At 39.3% G+C, this 26,589-nt stretch overlaps 1 protein-coding gene across 3 annotated transcripts in view; it reads left to right on the plus strand.

Moving 5' to 3' along the window:
- Nucleotides 1-873: 873 nt before the first annotated feature.
- Nucleotides 874-26,589, plus strand: part of dspb (desmoplakin b) — a 57,975-nt gene continuing 32,259 nt past the window's right edge. The window contains exons 1-14 of one of the 3 annotated variants that reach the window (XM_082147106.1): nucleotides 874-1,294; nucleotides 5,166-5,256; nucleotides 7,163-7,293; nucleotides 8,749-8,814; nucleotides 9,780-9,936; nucleotides 14,258-14,383; nucleotides 15,223-15,300; nucleotides 16,432-16,599; nucleotides 18,288-18,392; nucleotides 18,495-18,590; nucleotides 19,332-19,457; nucleotides 19,537-19,689; nucleotides 20,433-20,587; nucleotides 25,462-25,588. In XM_082147106.1, coding sequence (XP_082003232.1) covers nucleotides 1,095-1,294; nucleotides 5,166-5,256; nucleotides 7,163-7,293; nucleotides 8,749-8,814; nucleotides 9,780-9,936; nucleotides 14,258-14,383; nucleotides 15,223-15,300; nucleotides 16,432-16,599; nucleotides 18,288-18,392; nucleotides 18,495-18,590; nucleotides 19,332-19,457; nucleotides 19,537-19,689; nucleotides 20,433-20,587; nucleotides 25,462-25,588 — 1,779 coding nt within the window. In that variant the 5' untranslated portion in view covers nucleotides 874-1,094. The remainder of the gene's footprint in view (nucleotides 1,295-5,165; nucleotides 5,257-7,162; nucleotides 7,294-8,748; nucleotides 8,815-9,779; nucleotides 9,937-14,257; nucleotides 14,384-15,222; nucleotides 15,301-16,431; nucleotides 16,600-18,287; nucleotides 18,393-18,494; nucleotides 18,591-19,331; nucleotides 19,458-19,536; nucleotides 19,690-20,432; nucleotides 20,588-25,461; nucleotides 25,589-26,589) is intronic. The other 2 variants (XM_082147108.1, XM_082147107.1) reach the window with 2 other exon arrangements.

Consider the following 26,589-nt stretch of genomic DNA (forward strand, 5'->3'; position numbering starts at 1 on the left):
TGAGAAAGTCAGAGCCACAACACACCGCACCCAAACACACTCTGATCATTTCAGGAGAGAAGCATCACATCTGTACATGCACTGGTGCGGATAGCTGGAGTTTAATGTGCACGCATTAGCCGTGTCCTGTGTTAACCTGTTTGATTTCTGGCATACCTGTGCACCTCATCTTTAATCAGGTGCCAAGGGCGACTGAAGCTTAATGACAGAAACTGACAGAAATACTCGTCTTTCCTGTCGACCCAGAACCATCATCACTGGTGGCAAACACTTCAGGATGCACATTTAAATCATCTCTGGGGAACATGGACTTTTTCAATTCAACATCAAGATTAAAGGTTAAAACATTCATTTCACAAGCATTATATGTAAACAGCCAAGGGAAAGTGTTTTAAAACATTTAAAGTCTTGCACCATTTTGCACGTCACTTGTGCGCAGTCCATTTCAAGTTAGTAATGTGAAAAACTGAAGTTTAATGGCTTGATTAAATGATCAGTGGGGTCCCCTATATGGTGATGGAAAAAATATGAGATGTGAGGAAAAAATATATATTTCAATGCTTTTAATGCATTCACACGCATTTAATGCATTAAATGCATTTGAATGGATTCAATACATTTAAATCGTTATGCAAATGCATTTCGGAAAGCGTTCCGTATATGCTCTCTTAATTCATCGGATGTCATAAATCTGCATGCATGATCATTAGCAACAAGTGTGTTTCTGAAAATAGTTTTAAACATGTCATTGTGCTGAATGAAATAGTGAGCTTCCCTCAACAGTGCACAGAGAGAGAGACGCCTCCCTCAGGCATGTGTGTGAGGGTGTGTGTGTTCAGATGCGGGTCTGTGGGAGTGACTATAGATCATTAAACTGCATGTTAAGGGTGTGTGTGTTCAGATGCGGGTCTGTGGGAGTGACTTCAGATCATTAAACTGCGGCTCTTCCCAGTGGACTGTCCTCAGTCCCCAGTCCTCAGTCCAGTTGCGCTCGGATGATCTTCACGACTGGTTTCATCTGGAGCAGCGGGTCTGATCTCAGGTTCACTTTTTAAACTCCGCCATTTTAGGTGTAAAGCTGAGGCTCAGTCATCATGAGCATGTACGGCTCGCAGCGCGGGATCAACATGATGGGACGCCGCACGGGATCGCGCAGCGAGATCAACGCGACGCCCGCGTATCCGTACGCGCGCAGTGAGGCGGTGGTGCAGCATGTGAATAATGGCTTAACACAGGAATATGTGGAGAGATACGACCAAAGTTTCTCCAGAGGCTCGATGAGCGCGGGACAAGTGTGAGTAAACACCTGTTACCTGCGTTTGTGTGTGTGTGTGTGTGTGTGTGCGCTTGTAACGTAGGCTACTGCAAGTGTGTGCGTCATTTCACCTCTGTAAAAAATGATGATCAATAAGTTATGACAACATATGGTTTTACATTGCTTTAACTCATCAAAATAAGTTAAGCAATTTTCAACTTTTTTTATAAGTTATTCAAGATTGAACAATTTCAGTTTAATGTCATTTAAGTTGAAATGACTTAAACATCCAAGTTGATTGTACTTAAATTAAAGCAGCAACTTTTTTTTTACAGTGTACATAATTTAAATTAGATTAAAAGTTTTCATTAACATATCCTACACTATATGCTAATGCAACATTTGTTTTTGTCTGCGAACGTTTCAGTTAATAATTAATGTTTGAGTCATTTCAACTTAAATTAAATGAGTTGAATCTTAAATAAATCATAAATGAAAAAGAAATTCAAAAAATAAACTTATTTTGATGAGTTAAAGCAATTGTAAAAAACATATGTTGTCATACGTTATTGATCATGTTTTGTTTTTTACAGTGTACAACAAAAATAAATGTCATGCAAAATGTGAGTATTCAGTGTTCCATCGAAGAAAATGTTTAATTTTATACCAATTTTTTTCCATTTAGATCATTCAAACTAGTTCTAAAAACAATAATGCAAAGAGAAGTAGGCCTATTTAACAAAGAGTGATGGAGTAAAACTTAAATAGTGCTCAGTCAAGTAAGTGAAACTGCATTATAATACAGCAGATGTTCAAAGGTTAATAATTTGCACATCAAAGGCTGTCATAGCTGCCAGAAAGCCAGTTATAAAGGGTTATAAAGCATGGTTGTGTAATGTTGAATGTAGGCCTGTGCTGGCAGGTGTAACACAATCCCTGCTGCTTCTGTGTGGCTCTTTGTGTTCCTGCATGAGTTTACAGGTCACTTTCAGACTCTTGTCCTGCAAAGCTTCCTGTAAATCTATTGCAGATCCTGCGGGAAAACCCGAGTGTATCCAGGCGCTCCACAGAAGTTCATGAGTCATTTGACAGCCACTGCTCATAAACATGAATAACGACTCTGTTGTGCATTCATATGCATATTCTCCATTCAAATGAGACTCTTCATCTCGCCTCGTTTAGAAGTGTCTGTTTTCTGTTTGTTTACTGGCCTAAGCTCATTTGTTGAACTTTTGCACTGAAATATTACATGTGGTTTCACTTGTTTTAAACGCCTACTCAAGATATTAATGTAAAATAATGCAGCAGATAAAATTAAATCAAATAAAACAGTATTTTAATTTGGTTTATTTTAAGGATTTATTTTAAAGTTTATATATTTTATTTTCAACAATATGCTTTAAAAATTCTTTATATATATTTTAGTAATACATTATAATAATTAAAAACTTCTAAATATATAATATTTTAATATATATATATATATATATTTAATTTTGTATATTTAATATATTTTAATATATAGGCTGTGATGCACCAGTTAAAAGAAAAAAGTATTTTAATATGGTTTATTTAAATGTATTTTAATATTTATTTATTTTATTTATATAAACAAACTGTATTATAATAAATAATAATTTTCAAAAATATGCTTTAAAAATTGCTTTTTATATACATACACTATTTATATAATTTTTAAATATATAGTATATTAAATAATTAAATATATTCTATATATACATACAATTTTGTATTTTTTACATTTTAAAGCTGCTTTTTAACTTTTAAATTTGATGCATATTTTTGAAAAGTTAAAAGCGTTTGCTTTGAAATTTCTTAAAAGTTTATTTTTCCAACAGAAGCTGATATGCTTGATTGCTTCGCACAACATTAAACTGCCTTTATCTCGATTATTAATTGGATAAAAGATCTATAACTAGGCTAACTATACATTTCAGCTGAAAACATAAAACCTGTAATATAATATAACCTGACAGATATACGTCAGGAAGTATTGGAAGCGTTGTTGTTTTCAGTCCTGGAGAGATAGATTGTGAATGAGCGGTTTGGCCTGTGTCGGCTGGTGGGGCGTCTCTGCGTCGGCTGGTGGGGCGTCTCTGCTCCGGCTGGTGGGGCGTCTCTGCGTCGGCTGGTGGGGCGTCTCTGCGTCGGCTGGTGGGGAGTCTCTGCGTCGGCTGGTTGGGAGTCTCTGCGTCGGCTGGTGGGGCGTCTCTGCGTCGGCTGGTGGGGAGTCTCTGCGTCGGCTGGTGGGGCGTCTCTGCGTCGGCTGGTGGGGCGTCTCTGCGTCGGCTGGTGGGGCGTCTCTGCGTCGGCTGGTGGGGCGTCTCAGCGTCGGCTGGTGGGGCGTCTCTGCGTCGGCTGGTGGGGCGTCTCTGCGTCGGCTGGTGGGCGTCTCTGCGTCGGCTGGTGGGGCGTCTCTGCGTCGGCTGGTGGGGCGTCTCTGCGTCGGCTGGTGGGGAGTCTCTGCGTCGGCTGGTGGGGCGTCTCTGCGTCGGCTGGTGGGGAGTCTCTGCGTCGGCTGGTGGGGCGTCTCTGCGTCGGCTGGTGGGCGTCTCTGCGTCGGCTGGTGGGGCGTCTCTGCGTCGGCTGGTGGGGAGTCTCTGCGTCGGCTGGTGGGGCGTCTCTGCGTCGGCTGGTTGGGAGTCTCTGCGTCGGCTGGTGGGGCGTCTCTGCGTCGGCTGGTGGGGCGTCTCTGCGTCGGCTGGTGGGGCGTCTCTGCGTCGGCTGGTGGGGAGTCTCTGCGTCGGCTGGTGGGGAGTCTCTGCGTCGGCTGGTGGGGCGTCTCTGCGTCGGCTGGTGGGGCGTCTCTGCGTCGGCTGGTGGGGCGTCTCTGCGTCGGCTGGTGGGGCGTCTCTGCGTCGGCTGGTGGGGCGTCTCTGCGTCGGCTGGTGGGGAGTCTCTGCGTCGGCTGGTGGGGCGTCTCTGCGTCGGCTGGTGGGGCGTCTCTGCGTCGGCTGGTGGGGCGTCTCTGCGTCGGCTGGTGGGGAGTCTCTGCGTCGGCTGGTGGGGCGTCTCTGCGTCGGCTGGTGGGGCGTCTCTGCGTCGGCTGGTGGGGAGTCTCTGCGTCGGCTGGTGGGGAGTCTCTGCGTCGGCTGGTGGGGCGTCTCTGCGTCGGCTGGTGGGGCGTCTCTGCGTCGGCTGGTGGGGCGTCTCTGCGTCGGCTGGTGGGGCGTCTCTGCGTCGGCTGGTGGGGAGTCTCTGCGTCGGCTGGTGGGGCGTCTCTGCGTCGGCTGGTGGGGCGTCTCTGCGTCGGCTGGTGGGGCGTCTCTGCGTCGGCTGGTGGGAGTCTCTGCGTCGGCTGGTGGGGAGTCTCTGCGTCGGCTGGTGGGGAGTCTCTGCGTCGGCTGGTGGGAGTCTCTGCGTCGGCTGGTGGGGCGTCTCTGCGTCGGCTGGTGGGGAGTCTCTGCGTCGGCTGGTGGGAGTCTCTGCGTCGGCTGGTGGGGCGTCTCTGCGTCGGCTGGTGGGAGTCTCTGCGTCGGCTGGTGGGGCGTCTCTGCGTCGGGTTCGACCGAGAGATCTCGCAGGAATGCATCGCAGTAAAACAGAGAAGAACAAGCTGTTCATAAACCACCAAGAATCTGTTAGTTGTCTGTGGAGAAGTGTTTACTCTTGCAGGGTGAACAGTGTAAAGCCCATTCATACATCTCTGTGCTTAAACACACTGAAAATTGCATTTACACACAGTATTGGTCAAACGTTTGGAATAAATATGATTTTTTTTGTGTGTTTTTTGAGTCTCTGTTTACCAAGGCTGCATTTATTTGATGCAGTAAAAACAGTGAAATATTATTATGATTTAAAAGAAATGTTTTCTATTTGAATGCATTTTAAAATGTAATTTATTCCTGTGATGCAAAGCTGATTTTTTGGGGTTTTTTTGTCCCAGCAGTTCTGCCTTGCAGTCAGTGCAACAGCAGATCTCGTATCTGCAGGGCCAGGGTCAGGATTTCCTAGACAGGACTGCATTCATATTAAAGTCTGTGAGTATACACACACACACACACACACACACGCACACACACGCACACACACACACACACACGCACACACACGCACACACACACACACACACACACACACACACACACACACACACACACACACACGTTTGACCTTCCACTGTGGATTTAAGCTCATTTCAAGAGTTCACAGGATCATAAATGTGCTGTAAAGGTCATGAGAATCACATGAGTGTGTTTGCTGCGTTCATACGCACATCATTCACGTTTCTCCCGTCCCTCGTCTGACTGAGCCATTCTGGAGAAAATGAAAGTGAAACACGTGATTAGTGCATGTGTTAAAATAATAGTTTATTTTTAGTTCTTTACTTTACACATATTCAACTAATTATTCATATTTTATTGTTTTATTTTCATCATTACCTCCGTTTTTCTCTTTTTTTTTTTGTGTGTGTGTGTGTTTTTTATTTATTATTTACTGGTATGTATCATAAAAATAATATAAGAAAATATATATAATATAGAAAAAGATTAGTTTACAAAGAAAAAAAAAAGTATCCTTATTTACTCGCCGTCTTGTTGTTCGAAGCCTGTATGTTCTTCTGCGGGACATAAAAGTATCAAAAAGTATCAAAAAAACATAATTAATAGTCCCATGTACTACTTAAATTTTTTATACAGTATTTAAATATTATAGTTATTTGTAATTATTTTCACTTTCCTTCACTTTCATCACGGCAGAAAATATTTTCTTCCTTATTTTCTTATTTTTGTCTTGTTTTCCAGTACAAATATCGAAACATTCATAAATCAAGATACATTTTTACCGGAGAAGCAAAATGACTAAAGATATTAAGTCTTGTTTTCCAATAAAAATTATAAAAAATAAATGTGTTAAAAAAAAAACAAGGGAAGAAAGGCAAGAAAAATAGACTTTGCATTTTAATTTAAGTTTTTATTTTATTTATCTTGCTAAATGGACAGGTATGTTCATCTTTTAAGCATAAACTCACTTTTAATTTTAAGTCTTAATATCTTCAGTCATTTTGCTTCTCAAGTACATGTATCTTGATTTAAGAATGTTTCGATATTTGTGCTGGAAAAGACAAAACAAAATAAGACAAAAATACCAAATATTAAAGCTTTTTAGAGTTAAAGTTTGAGCACAAAGTCCCTCCAGCAGGAGTTCTTCTCTATATCAGAGTCAGTGTTTCTGAACTCCTGAAACGCCTCCATTGTAGTCTTGAGTTTCTCCCGGAACTAACACGCCACAATATTCCTCATTATAATAATTCATACGCAGAATAAAGGGGCGGGGCCTGGTTGAGTTAGTTAGTAGTGTGTTAAACTGGTGGTTATGGTAAGGGGTGGGACATTTCCCAAACACACTCGAAGCGCTCGACCAATCACAACACACTGCTCCAGCCGACCAATCAGAGCACAGTGTGCTTTTCAGAAGGAGGGGCTTCATAGAGACAGGAAGTAAACAGAGCGTTACTGACAGACTGGGAAGAGAGGAGCCGCAACAATGGAGAATATGAGGAACATAATCAACATTCAAGCAGGAAAACCTGTTCTAGTAGAGCCTGAAAACATTACTTAGAGAAATTGGTCCTCTTTAATGCAACATGTTTGTAGTATCCTTGATTTCAGTCATGCCGTTCAGACGGTCTCAATGGCCTGAATAAAGGCGACTAGACGACAATGTTGATCATACAAACCTGAGATGATCACAAAACTGATTTTACAGATTTAATTTGTGTTTGTTCTGTAGTTCAAAATGCCAAATAAACAAAGGCCTAAACTCACACACTCGGCAGGGTGAATGTTTGGATTTGTTGATCCTGGGCTTTTCTGACGACTGGTTTCTATTGTTCTCTGTGTGTGTGTGTGTGTGTGTGTGTGTGTGTGTGTGTTTGCGCTGCAGGGCGGAGATGCAAATGCTTTCGCGGAAGCTCAGAATTGTCTGGCGTCCGCTGCTGAGATCACCGAACAGCTCCGAGGTTTGGCCATAGAACTGAACCAGCAGAACCTGCCGTCGGAGAGTGTGATGCGGAGGTGAGACACGTCACATGTCGTGTGGAAACGTCCCAGGAACCTTGCAACCACAGAGTATTACGCTAAAAGCACCTCAGCAACCACACATCATGTTCTGCATCAGATTCGCTTTGCCTTTTTGCCATAATTTTTAGTGCTGAGAAGACCGGAAATTATGTGGAATTCCTACATTATATGAGGAATGGGGAATTCTGTAAACGAAAGTGATATAAAAGTCATTTCTGCCGCCTATCTTGGCCAGGACACTCCTGTAGAAGAGACTTTAATCTCAGTGAGGTTCTCTCCTGGTTTAATAAAAGCTAAAAAAGATAGAGAAAAAATATATATTGCGTAATAATAAAGTTAAATTCATTAAAAAAGGCAAACCTGTTGCATGCAAAACTCGCATGTTGATGTCTTGATAAATGTACACTACTGTTTAAATGTTTGAGTTTATGTAGGAAAGAAATGAACACTGTTATTCAGCGAGGACGCATTCATCTGACCAAAAGTGACAGTAAAGACATTTATAATGTTACAAAATATTCTATTTCAAATAAATGCTGTTCTTTTAGAACTTCCAAAGAATCTTGGAAAATAAAATGTATCACAGTTTCCACAGAAATCAAACATTGATAATAATCATAAATGATTCTCAAGCATCAAATCATCATATTAGAATGATTTGTGAAGGATCATGTGACACTGAAGACTGGAGTAATGATGCTGAAAATTCAGCTTTGATCACAGGAATAAATTACACTTTACTATATATTCACATAGAAAACAGCTGATTTACATTTGAATAATATTTCACATTTTTTACTGTATTTTTGATCAAATAAATGCAGCCTTGATGAGCAGAAGAGACTCTTTCAAAAAAATCTTACGGACCCCAAACTTTTCAACCGTAGTGTACATGCATGAATCAGTATGTTTCTAATAAAATTGGTCAAGAAAAATAGACTTTCCATTTGAATTATAATTATTTATTTATTTGATATTACCATATGGACAGGTTTTTTCTTCTTTTAAGTGTAAACTCACCTAATTTAGATTTTTTTTCATTGAAAAACAAGTCATATTAAATCTGAAATCTTTTCGCTTCTCAAGTAAATGTGTGTTGATTTAAGAATATTTATATAATTGTGCTAAAAAAAAAAACAAGACAAAAAAACTTAAAAACTAAAGCAGTGATTGTATGTGAAAGAGCAGCGTGACCATTCTTCAAAATATCTTCTTTTGCATTACACCGGAGAAAGAAACTCATACGTGTTTGGAACAGAATGAGGATAAACAAACTACTACACTCAGTTCGTTACAGTTTACTAGATAACCACATATATTCGTATACGTTAAACTGGATCTTCTGCTTGGTTTTCGTAATAAATCTCAATGCATTTTGTATGCTCACTTCCACTGTAACCTTATATTCTCTCTCTCTCTCTCTGTGTGTGTGTGTGTGTGTGTGAACAGTGTGAATATATTTTCTGAGCAGATCCGAGATTTCAGCGGGGCTCTGAGTGGTTCTCAGCAACAGAGGTGGGGCAGCAGAACCATCCGGCGAACCATGAGGCTAAATAAAAAAATTATAATAATAATATTGCGTAATAATAAAGTTAAATTCATTAAAAAAGGCAAAACTATTGCATGCAAAACTCACATGTCGATGTCTTGATAAATGTACACTACCGTTTAAATGTTTGAGTTTATGTAGGAAAGAAATGATCACTGTTATTCAGCGAGGACGCATTCATCTGACCAAAAGTGACAGTAAAGACATTTATAATGTTACAAAATATTCTATTTCAAATAAATGCTGTTCTTTTAGAACTTCCAAAGAATCTTGAAAAATATAATGTATCACAGTTTCCACAGAAATAGGAACTGTTTCCAACATTGATAATAATCATAAATGTTTCTCGAGCATCAAATCATCATATTAGAGTGATTTCTGCTGGATCATGTGACACTGAAGACTGGAGTAATGATGCTGAAAATTCAGCTTTGATCACAGGAATAAATTACACTTTACTATATATTCACATAGACAACAGCTGATTTACATTAGAATAATATTTCACAATTTTTACTGTATTTTGATCAGATAAATGCAGCCTTGATGAAGAGACTCTTTCAAAAATGTTTAAAAAATCTGAATTATTACATACTTTTGAACAGTAATGTGCATACATATACAGTATATGTACGGACCCCAAACCTTTCAACCGTAGTGTACATGCATGAATCAGCATGTTTCTAATAAAATTGGTCAAGAAAAATAGACTTTCCATTTGAATTTGAAGTATTAATTTATTTTATATTACCATATGGACAGGGTTTTTCTTCTTTTAAGTGTAAACTCTCCTAATTTAGAATTTCCCCCCCCTATTTTTTTTCATTGAAAAACAAGTCATATTAAATCTGAAATAAATTTACACTTCCACTGTAACCTTATATTCTCTCTCTCTCTCTCTCTCTCTCTCTCTCTGTGTGTGTGTGAACAGTGTGAATGTATTTTCTGAGCAGATCCGAGATTTCGGCGGGGCTCCGAGTGGTTCTCAGCAGCAGAGGTGGGGCAGCAGAACGGTCCGGCGAACCATGAGCCGTGAGGAACCCAACCGTTACTTCAGCGAAGCCATGGCCTGGATCCTCCAGCAGAAGGTACGTGACGCTCACACGACGGGCTTTCTTTCGCACCGGGCAGGATGGTTCCCCGAGAACTAATGGTTCCCCTTAGGAACGGTTTCCTGGTTGCATTGGCACCGCCAGCAGGAACTCTGAAGTGACGTGAGCCGCGTTTGTCTTTGAGACTTTTATTTTGACGGCGCTGAGAACGACTGAACACACAGCGCTCGCATTATTCTCCGTGTTCATTAGTTTACGATCTGTCACACCGACCTTGTTTGGTCCGGATTTTTGGACTTTTCAGTTTGATCCGAATAAAAATTACAGGTGTGAACCCTCCCCCGGACCATGATCCGGACCAAACAGACCAAATTTGGTCAGACGAAAAGAGGTAGTCTCAGGTCGGATCAAACTGAACAAAGGTTTGGTTCGTTTCTAATGTGAACGCATTTTCTGTATGGTTCGGACTTTCAGAACATTTACAGGAAGTTTCGGTGGTTCCCGCAGGATTGCTCGCTCTTCTCCTCCTTTCCTGCCGGCGATGATGAAATGTTTGCACAACGAGGACGTTCATTTGGCGAATGTGAACTAGCCTCGAGTATAGCTGGTGCTGCAGGGAGTAATGCCGTAATAATAACTATGGAAGGCCAAAAGGGCCAAAACGTGTGAAACTGTCGCGTTAACACGTAGTTACTCGTTAACACGTCAATTATTGGACATTAGCACCACCTACTGGTTTGGTGCTCTTGCTCAAACACACAGAACCTAATTAGATTAAGCTTGTAAATGCGTGTTAACACGACAGTTTCACACGTTTTGGCCCTGTTGGCCTTCCATATAATAACATTATAGTGGTAACGATATGCGTCTGTTCATTCATTCCTGTCAAATTTTCCCGCCGAACTGACAACACGCTGACGTCAGACAGACGTCCGTTTACAAGCCAATCAATGTCGAGATGCAGCCCACATAGATGATGACGACAGGACACAAGTGTGTCATGTACAGTTCTTTAGTGCGCTCGCATAATTGCACTGTGAAACCAAACCAAAACTGACCGAATGTATACAATGTATCAAAACATGAACTTTGGTGCGGACCTCTGTGTGAAAGCGCCCTAACAGTCCTGTCTATAATACGTGATTAGATAGAACTGTTATACAGGGAAAGTAGACAGTAATGAAGAGTTATTAGTGTATGTCGTGTGGATGATGTCCAGTGTTGCTGAGCAGAAACACATGATCATGTTTCTCTCCGTCTCCTCAAAGTCGCGTTGGAGTTTCTCCTCAGAGTAAAGGTTAAGAGGATCATCTATCACTGATTTCATGTTCGTAGAGTTAGTTTCTGGAGTAAATATATAGGCTATAATCTGTGTGTTTACACAGCTTTTAAAAAAATGGCGGGTGCTGGTGTTTCCGTGCGTTCGGCCAATCAGCGAACACTAACATCACTGTTGTTACTATAGCGCTGGTTTAGACCGACTCAATTAAATTAGCTAAATTAGGTCCTCTAAAAGCTAAATTAGGTCCTCTAAAAGCTAAATTAGGTCCTCTAAAAGGAGTTGCTAGAACTAAAATCGTTCCTGGTTCCTGCAGTGCGAACAAACACGCAGAAGCCGCTATAGCTGTCGTCTCTCTTCAGGACCTTATCAGAGTCTCGAAACTCTTACACTGCTTTATCCATGCAAGACACAACACGTTTCAGGTGTTTCAGGACATGTTTGCAGCCGATTATAATAAAGCACGATTGTGAAATATTGCAATGGCTTTAATATAGTTTCTATGTGTTATTTGATATAAACGTCATCAGAAGACTGAAATATATTGAGATATATAATTTTTTTTGCCATATCAGCTGACCATAGCATCAATATTTCTGTCGTTATTGAAAGCAAATTTTTTTAAAAAATTTTTTTATATATATATTAGAAATAGAAATAAATGTATAAATCAATATAGATATGCAAATATACAAAATATAGTAATAAATTTAAAAAATCTAAATGTACACTAGTTTTGAATGAAGTCTCGTATTTGACCCAAGGCTGCATTTATTTGATAAAAAATACAGTAAAAATGGTGAAATATTATTCTAATGTAAATCATCTGTGGCTATGTGAATATATAGTAAAGTGTAATTTATTCCTGTGATCAAAGCTGAATTTTCAGCATCATTACTCCAGTCTTCAGTGTCACATGATCCTTCACAAATCACTCTAATATGATGATATGCAGCTCAAAAAACATTTATGATTATTATCAGTGTTGAAAACAGTAATTTATTTGAAATAGAATCTTTTGTAACATTATAAATGTCTTCAGGGTCAGTTTTTTTGATCAATTTAATGCATCCTTGCTGAATAAGAATGTAAATATCTTTTGAATGCTAGTGTATCTGATATACTAATATACAGTATAAGTGAAGCAGGATTCTCAACCAATGAGATCTCAGCGTGGGCGGAGCTTCTCAGCCCAATGTGACAGAAATAGACATCAACTTAAAAGCACAGAGATAGCAGTTATCTCGTGCGCTCTGTGCCGATAGGACTCGGGTGAGAAGTTTTCCCAGGACAGACGGAGCGAGAGAAAACGAAAGAAAAACTGAGTAGACAAAACGAAGCTCAGAGAGATTATAGAGCGAGACATCCAGCCAAAATACACATACTGCCTCTCACTCGCCCACTCTCAGACTCAACCTGTTGACCCAGCATTACTCTCTCTCTCTCTCTCTCTCTCTCTCTCTCTCTCTCTGTCTCTCTCTCTGTCTCTCTCTCTCTCTCTCTCTCTCTTTCTGTCTCTCTCTCTCTCTCTCTTTCTGTCTCTCTCTCTCTCTCTCTCTCTCTTTCTGTCTGTCTCTCTCTGTCTCTCTCTCTCTCTCTGTCTCTCTCTCTCTGTCTCTCTCTCTCTGTCTCTGTCTCTCTCTCTCTGTCTCTCTCTCTCTGTCTCTCTCTCTCTCTCCCTCTCTCTCTCTAAACCCCCAGAATTCCTCAGGCCCACGCAGGGGTCAGTAATAAGACCACACTCCTCCTGTCAGTGAGGTCAGAGTTAATGAAAAACAGACGTTTGCTGTGTGTTTTCCCAGTAACGGGGAAAGTTCCTGCAAGGTTCTCTCTGCCAGTAACATTAGCATAAAAGTAGCATAAAAACATTTTCTTTTTTTTTTATCATTTATTATAAAAAATATATATTTATGTATTAAAAAAAAAAAAATGTTAGTACTTGTTTCGGAATGTTCCGAGAACCTTCAAAAGTCACATTCCATATTTGTTTGAAGAATGATGAAATGGAATGTTCAAAAACATTGACGAACATTCATTCATAGTTACAGTATCTGGCCTTTAATAATGTTCTCGAAACGTTCACACAAAAACATGATCTATTAGTGTAACGATTCCCTCATGTCACGATATGATATTATTGCGATACTCCAAGACATAAGATTAAAGGTTAACAGAAATGCACTGTTGGTTAAAATACTAAATTTGTTTTACGTTGTGTGTGTGTGTAAATGAATAATCTTGGACTTGGTGTTGAAACCCAAAGCACAGGACAATAGAGACACCAGAACAACAATATTCTTGATTCTGACGCTGAAAATACTGCATTATTTTATATGAATATGCTTTCACTCTTTCACTGACTAGATATATTCAAAATAACGTAAGCCACTTTTTACTGGTAACAGACATTTGGCATTATCAGGACACACAAATATTCCCCCATTGCATTATTATACATTATATTCAACATTATATATAGTAGTTTAATGTAGTACTGACACTACTATTTTTTTTGTGAATTTTTTATTTTGGGTGAACTATCCACGATTCATATTGTTGCATTTTTGTATTGCGATATATTGAGACGCCCCTATTATCTGTACAACGATCGTGGACGTTTTTTTTTCGGAAACATTTTATTTGGACGTTTAACGTTTTCTAAATGTTGCACCATGTTTCAGAGCGTTCCGAGAACATTCCAAACTTGTTTGAAGAATGAAGAAATGGAATGTTCACTTTAACATTCGCATAACCAAAAACATTGTTGAAAAACTGGACGTTTTGAACATTCAGAAACAGAAACTAAACAGGAACGTGAGTTATGCAAATACATATTTTTATTAGCATACTTTTGATGCTGCAGTAAATCCAGCCGGAGCAGAAAACATCAGACTTCCAGTGTAAACACTTAAAATAGGAACGCTTTAGTTTTGATGCAACAAAACAAGTCATGTGATTCAGTGTGATTTGTAAATGACTGTATAAACATCCTCATCATGCATTTCTGTGCCCGATTTCAACTATCTGTAAATGTGCAGATGTTGAGTGTGAAGTGTGTGTGTGTGTGTGTGTGAGCAGCGCATGATCGAGACGTCATCATGGGGAGATGATCTAGGAACCATCGAGCAGCAGATAGCCAAACACAGCACGTTTCACAGCTCCATCCAGAGAAGTGTGGAGGTGGATCGAGCCCGAGCGGATCTGGTGAGTTCAGGACCACACACACACACACACACACACACACACACACACACACACACACACACACACACACACACACACACACGTGACCTTCAGCACTGAGAGATCTCGATCTGCACCACATGGCTGCGGGACTGGACCTTTAGAAACTGTGCATGAGTTTGTGTTCATGCCTGGTTTGCTTTTAAACATGTAAAACTGAAGGTTAGAGCTCAAATTCAGATTTATTTGATCACGGTACATCGTTCACCTCAAAACCACAAGAAAAATATAAGAAATAATAGTTTGCAAAAATAAAATATTGCCTACTTTTAGGACAGGCATTTTTTTGTGCATTTTAATCATAATAAATATATATAATGATTACAATAAAAAAATATTGACTACACACACACACACACACACACACACACACACACACACACACACACACACACACACACATATATATATATATATATATATATATATATATATATATATATATATATATATATATACATATATTGAACAGTAATGTGCATACATATACAGTATATGTAATAATTAACATTTTTGTAACATTTTTGAAAGAGTCTCTTCTGCTCATCAAGGCTGCATTTATTTGCTCAAAAATACAGTAAAAATATCGTGAAATATTATTCTAATGTAAATCAGCTGTTGTCTATGTGAATATATAGTAAAGTATAATTTATTCCTGTGATCAAAGCTGAATTTTCAGCATCATTACTCCAGTCTTCAGTGTCACATGATCCTTCACAAATCACTCTAATATGATGATTTGATCAATAATATGTCATTTAAATGAAAGTCTATATAAATCATGGAAATATCTGTTGTAGATGCGAGGAAAAGACCAAACTGCGGATGGAAACAAATCCTATCTCAACAAACTCGACCAAGAATGGGACAGTCTACAGGTGAGACGCTTCAGAAACACACTGTGGTTATTAGCTATTAGCTATTAGCTATGTGTCCATTCATGCGCCTTTCAGGATATCATGTAAAAACGCTGCATGGAAGCGCAAAACATGCGCAGAAATGTTAAAAATGCTCAAATGATGCGAATACACATTGTTTATCCGATAAGAAAACATGCATAAACTATGATAGAAACCGAATAAAGCTTTGCCTCAGCAGAGGCTGTGATTGGATAACTGGACTAACCAGCGGACCAATCGCGTCGCAGCATCTCAGATGTTGGTTTGATCGTTCTGGAGTGTTTCCCAAAAGCATCGTTAGCCGATTATAGTCGTTATCAGCGGTTCAGCGAGTCTGTGTTTCCCCGAAACCATCGTTCTAATGAACATTCGCAGAGTTGTGTGTGTGTGTGTGTGTGTGTGTGTGTGTGTAACGACAGATCTCCTGTGGTTAGAAGCAGAGTCTCCAGTGTTCATGACATGTGGACTCAATCAATCCTGATCTGGAGCAAAATAATCAAGCGGACATTCAGTGCAATCTACATCTTTTATTTACAATACATACAAATGTCATTTACGTCTTTTAGTTTGTCAAGAGATTTAAAGTGTAGTGTTTGAAGAGTGTGTGTGTGTGAACGAGCTCGAGTGTGAGAACGAGTCTATGAGTGAATCTGGAAATAAAGCAAAATAACTGAGAAAAATGAGGAATAGTCCTCAGATGACATGTCTGTAGTTTATAGCAAAACATCTCGCGTTAATTCGATCTCAAACAGATTTATTAACAGTAGTTATTACTCCATAACCTGTGTGACATCATTAACCAACGTGTTTCAACGACCAGTTTGCGACAATATGGCTTCAGGAAACAGTCGTGACTCACTAGTTGATCTCTTTAAAGATGCATCGCTCTATTGTAGTGAAGCACGAGTTCTGTCGTTGTTCGGGAAACTCAGCCCTGAATGATTTGGTTTAGTTCCCTTCACAAGTTTAGTTTAGATTAGTCTCTGACGTCGAATGGAAACACGGCTTCTGTCAATCAAACGCAGCTGCACATCCCATGTGTCTTTCACACACCATGTGTGTGTGTGTGTGTGTGTGTGTAAGTTGTAAACATCAGGATGTGATCTCCAGAAAACCTCGTACCAGCGCAAGCTTCAGCTTCAGGACCTGCACAACATCATCGAGGAGATCTCCAGTCAGATCATGTGGGTGAACGACCGAGAAGAGGAGGAGCTGGTGTTCGACTGGGGCGATAAAGGCATCGACGCGTACGTGCCTCAGAAACAGGAGAGCTTCTCGGTGAGTCGACCGAACACACACACACACACACACACACACACACACACACACACACACACACACACACACACACACACACACACACACACGATCACACACACACACACACACACACACACACACACACACACACACACACACACACACACACACACACTGCTTACAGTAACACAAAACAGCATCCTCACTAGTTTTGTCCAGTGCAAACATCTAAAGACTCTTAAATCAAGATATGTTTACTCGAGAAGCAAAATGATTGAGCATAAACTTCATTTTGATGCATTTTTCATGCAAGATATTAATAATGTTTGACAAAGAAGAAGGATCTCATGTTTCATATGGTCCAGTCTTGTTCAGTAATACTGGCTAATGCATTTTATATTTCATATTAATCATAATACATATACACAACCTAAACTTGTTTCCGCACGTCTACGCAAATGCACTTTCAAGTGAAATTGAAAGGCAAAAAAATAAAAAAAATTTAATGTTTTATACACACATGGAGTTTTAGGACACCATTAGGTCACTTGATGGAGTTTTTCGGTTCCTTGCCACTGTTGCCTTTGGCTTGCTCAGTTGGGGATATTTTGGGGATATTTAATTTAATTTTATCAATCAATAAATTCCTCTTGAAACAAACTTTGTTGTATTATTTTAATTTAATACTGTGAAGCTGCTTTGATACAATCTGTATTGTGAAAAGCGCTATACAAATAAACTTGACTTGACTTGACTTGTTGATGCATTTTTAAATTAATGTAGAAAATGAGGGAATATTTTGTTTAATTTTTGCACTTTCTCATCAAACTAAAATGTCATCGACTAGTATTAGGGTTATTATTGTTAACTAAAATTAAAACCTAAACTAAAACGGTTTAGTAACTTGAAATAAAATAAACATTAACTGAAATAAAATGAAATATTAAATACTTTGCCAAGGCAATATTTCTAATTTTAATGTAGTTTAACTTGATGCACTAAAATATCTAAAACTGAAATAATATTTAATAAAAAGCAATATAGGCATTTAAAAAAATAAAATAAAATAAAATAACTATTAAAAATGACAAACACAACAAAATTAAGAAAACTTTAACTGAAATTAAAATGGAAAAAATAGAAAATGGATTTAATTTTTTTATAAAAAATATAATAATAAATACTAAACTAAAACAGAGTAGTATTCAATGCTGTTTTTGAATAAAATAAAATAGTATTCAATGAAATAGAATAAACTAAAATAAAAATGATGAAATAAAATAAAATGGTATTTGATGCTGTTTTAGAATAAAATAAAATGGTATTCAGTGAAATAGAATAAAATAAAAATTATTAAATAAAATGAAATAGTATTTGATGCTGTCTTAGAAAGTATATATAGTATATATATATATATAAGTTAAAATAGAAACTAATAAAATTGATTAATTTTAATTTAACGAAATTGAGTAAATTTATAGGACATTTTCATCTAGTTTTAAGAATGTTCTGCAGTTTAGTGAAAGGCACTGTTAACAGCAGGTTTGTTCTCAGGGAACATCAGAAGGTTCTGGTTGGTTGGTTTGTTGCGCCCTCTTGTGGAGTGTTGATCTAAACATCTGCTCTTTACTTATTGCTGTTTATGTGGTATTTTGAAATATTTAAGTGATAAACTTGAGTTTATTTTCAGCCGTACTCTGTTTCAGAAACTCATGACTGAACTGGAGCAGAAAGAAGTTCATCTGAACGTCCTCAAAACGAAGGTGGACAGTCAGCTGAAGAACAAACACCCGGCGTCAGACAAGATCCAGGTGTGTGTGTGTGTGTGTGTGTGTGTGTGTGTGTGTGTGTGTGTGTGTGTGTGTGTGTGTGTGTGTGCTGTTTCTCACTCGTTCTGATGGTGTTCCTCACAGGCCTACATGGAGACGCTGCAGACCCAGTGGAGTTGGCTTCTACAGATCACCAAATGCATCAGTGTTCATCTGAAGGAAAACGCTCAATACAGTCAGGTGAGACACACACACACACACACACACACACACACACACACACACACACACACACACACACACACACACACACACACACACACACACACACACACACACACACACACACACACACACACGTGTCAAGTCTTGAAGCTTTTCTCATGCATTTTACTGAAATCTGATGCATAACTGACGGGGTTATCATGCTTAATTAAAAACATAAAACATAAAAACTTTCAAATTATTTTATTTTAACATTTTATTTTATTTTAATTATAATTATTTTAATTTAAAATAAAAATACAAGTTTATAAAATAAAAATAAAAATAATTTTATTTCATTTCTATTTCATTTTTATTCATTTTTATTTAGTTTAATTTGAAATACTAAAATAACTAAAACCAAAACTGAAATAAAAATGAATAAAAACTAAATAGACAAAAACAAAACCTAATAAAAATGAGAACACAGCAAAACTAAAGCTTATAACAAAATAAAAATTAAATAAATTTAAAATAATACCATTTCTAATTTTTATTTAGTGTAACTTGAAATACTAAAATAACTAAAACTGAAATAAAAACTAGATTGACATAGATTTAAAAAAAAAAAAAAAAGACAATAGCAAAACAAAACAAAAGCTTTAACAAAAATTATATTAAACGGAAAATATGAAATTACAATCAATTTGACAAAAAAAAACAAAAAACTAATAGTATCTAAATACCATGAGTGATACTAAAACACATGTTCTTCAGTTCTTCAAGGAAACGACAGAAATGAACAGCAAACTGAAGAAAGAGCACGACAGCATCCGCAAGAGCTTCTCCTGTGATAAAGCCACCGCTCTTCACACACTCCTGGAGCTGCAGCAGGGCCTGGAGGTGAGCGTGGGTTCAGGTGTGAGCGCTGCTGGAGCACTGCAGGGTGATGACCGCGTGTGTGTGTGTGTGTGTGTCTCAGAGAGAGAGGGAGCGTTTGGCCGAGCAGAGAGAGATGGTGCAGCAGCTCGTGCTCAAATCCAAGAGCATCATCAGACTGAAGCCCAGAAACCCTGAGGAGAAGATCACGGGACAGATCCTCGTGCAGGCGCTGTGTGACTTCAGACAGGACGAGGTGACGCTCAAATGCAGATTTATTATATTATACACACTACCAGTCAAAAGTTTGCAATCATTACGATTTGTATGTTTTTGAAAGAGTCTCTTCTGCTCAAGGCTGCATTTATTTGATCAAAAAGACAGTAAAAATTGTGAAATATTATTCTAATGTAAATCATCTGTTTTCTATGTGAATATATAGTAAAGTGTAATTTATTCCTGTGATCAAAGCTGAATTTTCAGCATCATTACTCCAGTTTTTTCTGTGTCACATGATCCTTCACAAATAACTCTAATATGATGATTTGATGCTCCATTTTTTTTGATTATCATCAATATTGAAAACACTCATACTTTTGTGGAAACCATGATACATTATCATATTTTACACACACACACACACACACATATATATATATATGGAACGTTTAATTTTCTTACAGTTTTTGATAATAATCATAAATGTTTCTAGATCATCTCAGATCATCAAAATTCAGCTTTGATCACAGGAATAAATTACACTTTACTATATATTCACATAGAAAACAGCTGATTTACATTAGAATAATATTTTAAAATTTTTACTGTATTTTTGATCAAATAAATGCAGCCTTGATGAGCAGAATAATGTTCTCAGTAACTTCTTCATAAGGCACAGTGTCGCCTCAGGCGGAGAGCTCAAGGAATAAAGTGTTGTTCTGGAGGGCTGTTCTGGTCATGCATGTGTCACAGTGTGTGTGTGTGTGTGTGTGTGTGCAGAAGACGATCCGTAAGGGGGATGAAGGGATCCTGAAGGATAACTCGGAGAGGACCACATGGCTTGTGACGGGCCCTGGAGGAATGGACATGCAGATTCCCTCCGTCTGTCTGTTAGTGCCGCCACCAAACCCACTGGCCATCAGCCTGGCCAACAAGTACGACAAACTACACACTCTCAATGTACACCGGTTCATACCGAATACCAGTGTTCACTTTTGTTATGATGTGAATTTTTAATATACCGCAATACCGGAGTCTGTCGCTTTAACAGAGTTGGGAATGCGGCGAGACACTGTTTGAGAGGGTGTTTTCACTGTAACTGTGATGATGCACAGATATGTGTGTGTGTGTGTGTGTGTGTGTGTGTGTGTGTGTGTGTGTGTGTTACTAAACGTGACGGTGAAGATGGAGAGGTTAAACTATAATCGATAGCTGTCAAATTATATTACACACATTGGTTCACAAGAGCAACAGCATTTAGGAAAATCTGGATTGACATCGTTGAATAAACATGAGAATTGCACGTTTCAAAGTCAAAACGCTGCGCAGGAGTAGACATGACCGTGTTCATCATGTGCTGGTATATGATCAGTGTGTTGTGTAGACATGACCGTGTTCATCATGTGTTGTATATGATCAGTGTGTTGTGTAGACATGACCGTGTTCATCATGTGCTGGTATATGATCAGTGTGTTGTGTAGACATGACCGTGTTCATCATGTGTTGGTATATGATCAGTGTGTTGTGTAGACATGACCGTGTTCATCATGTGCTGGTATGATCAGTGTGTTGTGGAGATATGACCGTGTTCATCATGTGTTGGTATATGATCAGTGTGTTGTGTAGACATGACCGTGTTCATCATGTGCTGGTATATGATCAGTGTGTTGTGGAGATATGACCGTGTTCATCATGTGTTGGTATATGATCAGTGTGTTGTGTAGACATGACCGTGTTCATCATGTGTTGGTATATGATCAGTGTGTTGTGTAGATATGACCGTGTTCATCATGTGCTGGTATATGATCAGTGTGTTGTGTAGATATGACCGTGTTCATCATGTGCTGGTATATGATCAGTGTGTTGTGTAGACATGACCGTGTTCATCATGTGCTGGTATATGATCAGTGTGTTGTGTAGACATGACCGTGTTCATCATGTGCTGGTATATGATCAGTGTGTTGTGTAGACATGACCGTGTTCATCATGTGTTGGTATATGATCAGTGTGTTGTGTAGACATGACCGTGTTCATCATGTGTTGGTATATGATCAGTGTGTTGTGTAGACATGACCGTGTTCATCATGTGTTGGTATATGATCAGTGTGTTGTGTAGACATGACCGTGTTCATCATGTGTTGGTATATGATCAGTGTGTTGTGTAGACATGACCGTGTTCATCATGTGCTGGTATATGATCAGTGTGTTGTGTAGACATGACCGTGTTCATCATGTGCTGGTATATGATCAGTGTGTTGTGTAGACATGACCGTGTTCATCATGTGCTGGTATATGATCAGTGTGTTGTGTAGATATGACCGTGTTCATCATGTGCTGGTATATGATCAGTGTGTTGTGTAGACATGACCGTGTTCATCATGTGCTGGTATATGATCAGTGTGTTGTGTAGACATGACCGTGTTCATCATGTGCTGGTATATGATCAGTGTGTTGTGTAGATATGACCGTGTTCATCATGTGTTGTATATGATCAGTGTGTTGTGTAGATATGACCGTGTTCATCATGTGTTGTATATGATCAGTGTGTTGTGTAGACATGACCGTGTTCATCATGTGTTGTATATGATCAGTGTGTTGTGTAGACATGACCGTGTTCATCATGTGTTGTATATGATCAGTGTGTTGTGTAGACATGACCGTGTTCATCATGTGCTGGTATATGATCAGTGTGTTGTGTAGATATGACCGTGTTCATCATGTGTTGTATATGATCAGTGTGTTGTGTAGACATGACCGTGTTCATCATGTGTTGTATATGATCAGTGTGTTGTGTAGACATGACCGTGTTCATCATGTGTTGTATATGATCAGTGTGTTGTGTAGACATGACCGTGTTCATCATGTGCTGGTATATGATCAGTGTGTTGTGTAGACATGACCGTGTTCATCATTTGCTGGTATATGATCAGTGTGTTGTGTAGACATGACCGTGTTCATCATGTATTGGTATATGATCAGTGTGTTGTGTAGACATGACCGTGTTCATCATGTGTTGTATATGATCAGTGTGTTGTGTAGACATGACCGTGTTCATCATGTGTTGGTATATGATCAGTGTGTTGTGTAGACATGACCGTGTTCATCATGTGTTGGTATATGATCAGTGTGTTGTGTAGATATGACCGTGTTCATCATGTGCTGGTATATGATCAGTGTGTTGTGTAGACATGACCGTGTTCATCATGTGTTGGTATATGATCAGTGTGTTGTGTAGACATGACCGTGTTCATCATGTGTTGTATATGATCAGTGTGTTGTGTAGACATGACCGTGTTCATCATGTGCTGGTATATGATCAGTGTGTTGTGTAGATATGACCGTGTTCATCATGTGTTGTATATGATCAGTGTGTTGTGTAGACATGACCGTGTTCATCATGTGCTGGTATATGATCAGTGTGTTGTGTAGACATGACCGTGTTCATCATGTGTTGGTATATGATCAGTGTGTTGTGTAGACATGACCGTGTTCATCATGTGTTGGTATATGATCAGTGTGTTGTGTAGACATGACCGTGTTCATCATGTGTTGGTATATGATCAGTGTGTTGTGTAGACATGACCGTGTTCATCATGTGTTGTATATGATCAGTGTGTTGTGTAGACATGACCGTGTTCATCATGTGTTGGTATATGATCAGTGTGTTGTGTAGACATGACCGTGTTCATCATGTGTTGGTATATGATCAGTGTGTTGTGTAGATATGACCGTGTTCATCATGTGTTGGTATATGATCAGTGTGTTGTGTAGACATGACCGTGTTCATCATGTGTTGGTATATGATCAGTGTGTTGTGTAGACATGACCGTGTTCATCATGTGTTGGTATATGATCAGTGTGTTGTGTAGACATGACCGTGTTCATCATGTGCTGGTATATGATCAGTGTGTTGTGTAGACATGACCGTGTTCATCATGTGCTGGTATATGATCAGTGTGTTGTGTAGATATGACCGTGTTCATCATGTGTTGGTATATGATCAGTGTGTTGTGTAGATATGACCGTGTTCATCATGTGTTGTATATGATCAGTGTGTTGTGTAGACATGACCGTGTTCATCATGTGCTGGTATATGATCAGTGTGTTGTGTAGACATGACCGTGTTCATCATGTGTTGGTATATGATCAGTGTGTTGTGTAGATATGACCGTGTTCATCATGTGTTGTATATGATCAGTGTGTTGTGTAGACATGACCGTGTTCATCATGTGCTGGTATATGATCAGTGTGTTGTGTAGACATGACCGTGTTCATCATGTGTTGGTATATGATCAGTGTGTTGTGTAGACATGACCGTGTTCATCATGTGCTGGTATATGATCAGTGTGTTGTGTAGACATGACCGTGTTCATCATGTGCTGGTATATGATCAGTGTGTTGTGTAGACATGACCGTGTTCATCATGTGCTGGTATATGATCAGTGTGTTGTGTAGATATGACCGTGTTCATCATGTGTTGGTATATGATCAGTGTGTTGTGTAGACATGACCGTGTTCATCATGTGTTGGTATATGATCAGTGTGTTGTGTAGACATGACCGTGTTCATCATGTGTTGGTATATGATCAGTGTGTTGTGTAGACATGACCGTGTTCATCATGTGCTGGTATATGATCAGTGTGTTGTGTAGACATGACCGTGTTCATCATGTGCTGGTATATGATCAGTGTGTTGTGTAGATATGACCGTGTTCATCATGTGTTGGTATATGATCAGTGTGTTGTGTAGACATGACCGTGTTCATCATGTGTTGGTATATGATCAGTGTGTTGTGTAGACATGACCGTGTTCATCATGTGTTGGTATATGATCAGTGTGTTGTGTAGACATGACCGTGTTCATCATGTGCTGGTATATGATCAGTGTGTTGTGTAGACATGACCGTGTTCATCATGTGCTGGTATATGATCAGTGTGTTGTGTAGACATGACCGTGTTCATCATGTGTTGGTATATGATCAGTGTGTTGTGTAGACATGACCGTGTTCATCATGTGCTGGTATATGATCAGTGTGTTGTGTAGACATGACCGTGTTCATCATGTGCTGGTATATGATCAGTGTGTTGTGTAGACATGACCGTGTTCATCATGTGTTGGTATATGATCAGTGTGTTGTGTAGACATGACCGTGTTCATCATGTGCTGGTATATGATCAGTGTGTTGTGTAGACATGACCGTGTTCATCATGTGTTGGTATATGATCAGTGTGTTGTGTAGACATGACTGTGTTCATCATGTGTTGGTATATGATCAGTGTGTTGTGTAGACATGACCGTGTTCATCATGTGTTGGTATATGATCAGTGTGTTGTGTAGACATGACCGTGTTCATCATGTGCTGGTATATGATCAGTGTGTTGTGTAGACATGACCGTGTTCATCATGTGTTGGTATATGATCAGTGTGTTGTGTAGACATGACCGTGTTCATCATGTGCTGGTATATGATCAGTGTGTTGTGTAGATATGACCGTGTTCATCATGTGTTGGTATATGATCAGTGTGTTGTGTAGACATGACCGTGTTCATCATGTGCTGGTATATGATCAGTGTGTTGTGTAGACATGACCGTGTTCATCATGTGTTGGTATATGATCAGTGTGTTGTGTAGACATGACCGTGTTCATCATATGCTGGTATATGATCAGTGTGTTGTGTAGATATGACCGTGTTCATCATGTGCTGGTATATGATCAGTGTGTTGTGTAGACATGACCGTGTTCATCATGTGTTGTATATGATCAGTGTGTTGTGTAGATATGACCGTGTTCATCTGTGTTTGTCTGCAGGAATTCCCAGTATTACGAGGCAATTCTAGGCGTGTGGAATCAGCTGTACATCAACGTCAAGAGTATGATCTCCTGGCAATACTGTCTGCTGGACATCAACCGCATCAACTCACTCACCATCACCATGGTAACTGATCAAAAAATATAACCCATCAACACAATGGGCCCTATTTTAACGATCTGAAATGCAAGTATCAAAACGCGAAACACAAGTAACTTTGTGGGCGGGTCTTGGGCGCTGTTGCTACCGGCGGGATAAATGACTCTTGCGCCGACGCAAATCTAAAATGTGTTGGTCTGAAGTAGCTTCATTACTCATAGGTGTGGTTTGGGCGTAACGTGAAATAATAAACCAATCAGAGCGTCATCTCACATTCCCTTTAAGAGCAGGCGCGCTTGTTCCATGGCGGATTGCTATTATAACGGCGGATTTGCCAGACTCACGCCAGGAACGGTTCACAGCCGAGGAGACCGACGTTCTCGTCAGGGCCGTAACACACAGAGAAGTGACACTGGGGATGGAGAAACACACACAAATTAGCTTCGGTTAAACAGGCGTATGATAATTTGGGTAAATGTGAAAGCTAGATTTATGCCTATTTTTTCACATCTTCATGGACACCACAATGATTTCCCTCGTGTGGAATATTTTTCCTTGTAATAATGTATGGTTTGCAAAAAGGAAACTGCTGCTTCTGTGTAGATGAGAGAATCAAAGTTTATGTGCACACACTACATTGATTATGGCCAAGCATGCGCCCTTAAAATAGCATCTGAATAACATGCGCAACGCACCACTGACTTTAGACTAGGTTTCTCCTGGTCTGTGGAGGAATTGTTTTCTGAAACTGCAAAATAGCACCAGGGAACGTTTGCGCCGGAACACGCCTCCTCTTTTCGCTAAACCGCCCCTAATTTACCGACGTGCGTCTGTGGAGGGAAAAGTCCGCTGTGCGTCGAGTGCAAAATAGGAATGATACATGCGTCGATGTACAAGTCAGTTGCGCTGGGTGCAAGATAGGGCCCAATATATATAACATGTAGTTACAATAATAATTTCTATAAATTATGTATAATTACATGCAACTAACTTTAACCACACCCTAATCCTAACCATAACCCTACATA

This window comes from Leuciscus leuciscus (genome assembly GCF_965113295.1).
Source record: "Leuciscus leuciscus genome assembly, chromosome: 19".
NCBI classification, from domain to species: domain Eukaryota; kingdom Metazoa; phylum Chordata; class Actinopteri; order Cypriniformes; family Leuciscidae; genus Leuciscus; species Leuciscus leuciscus.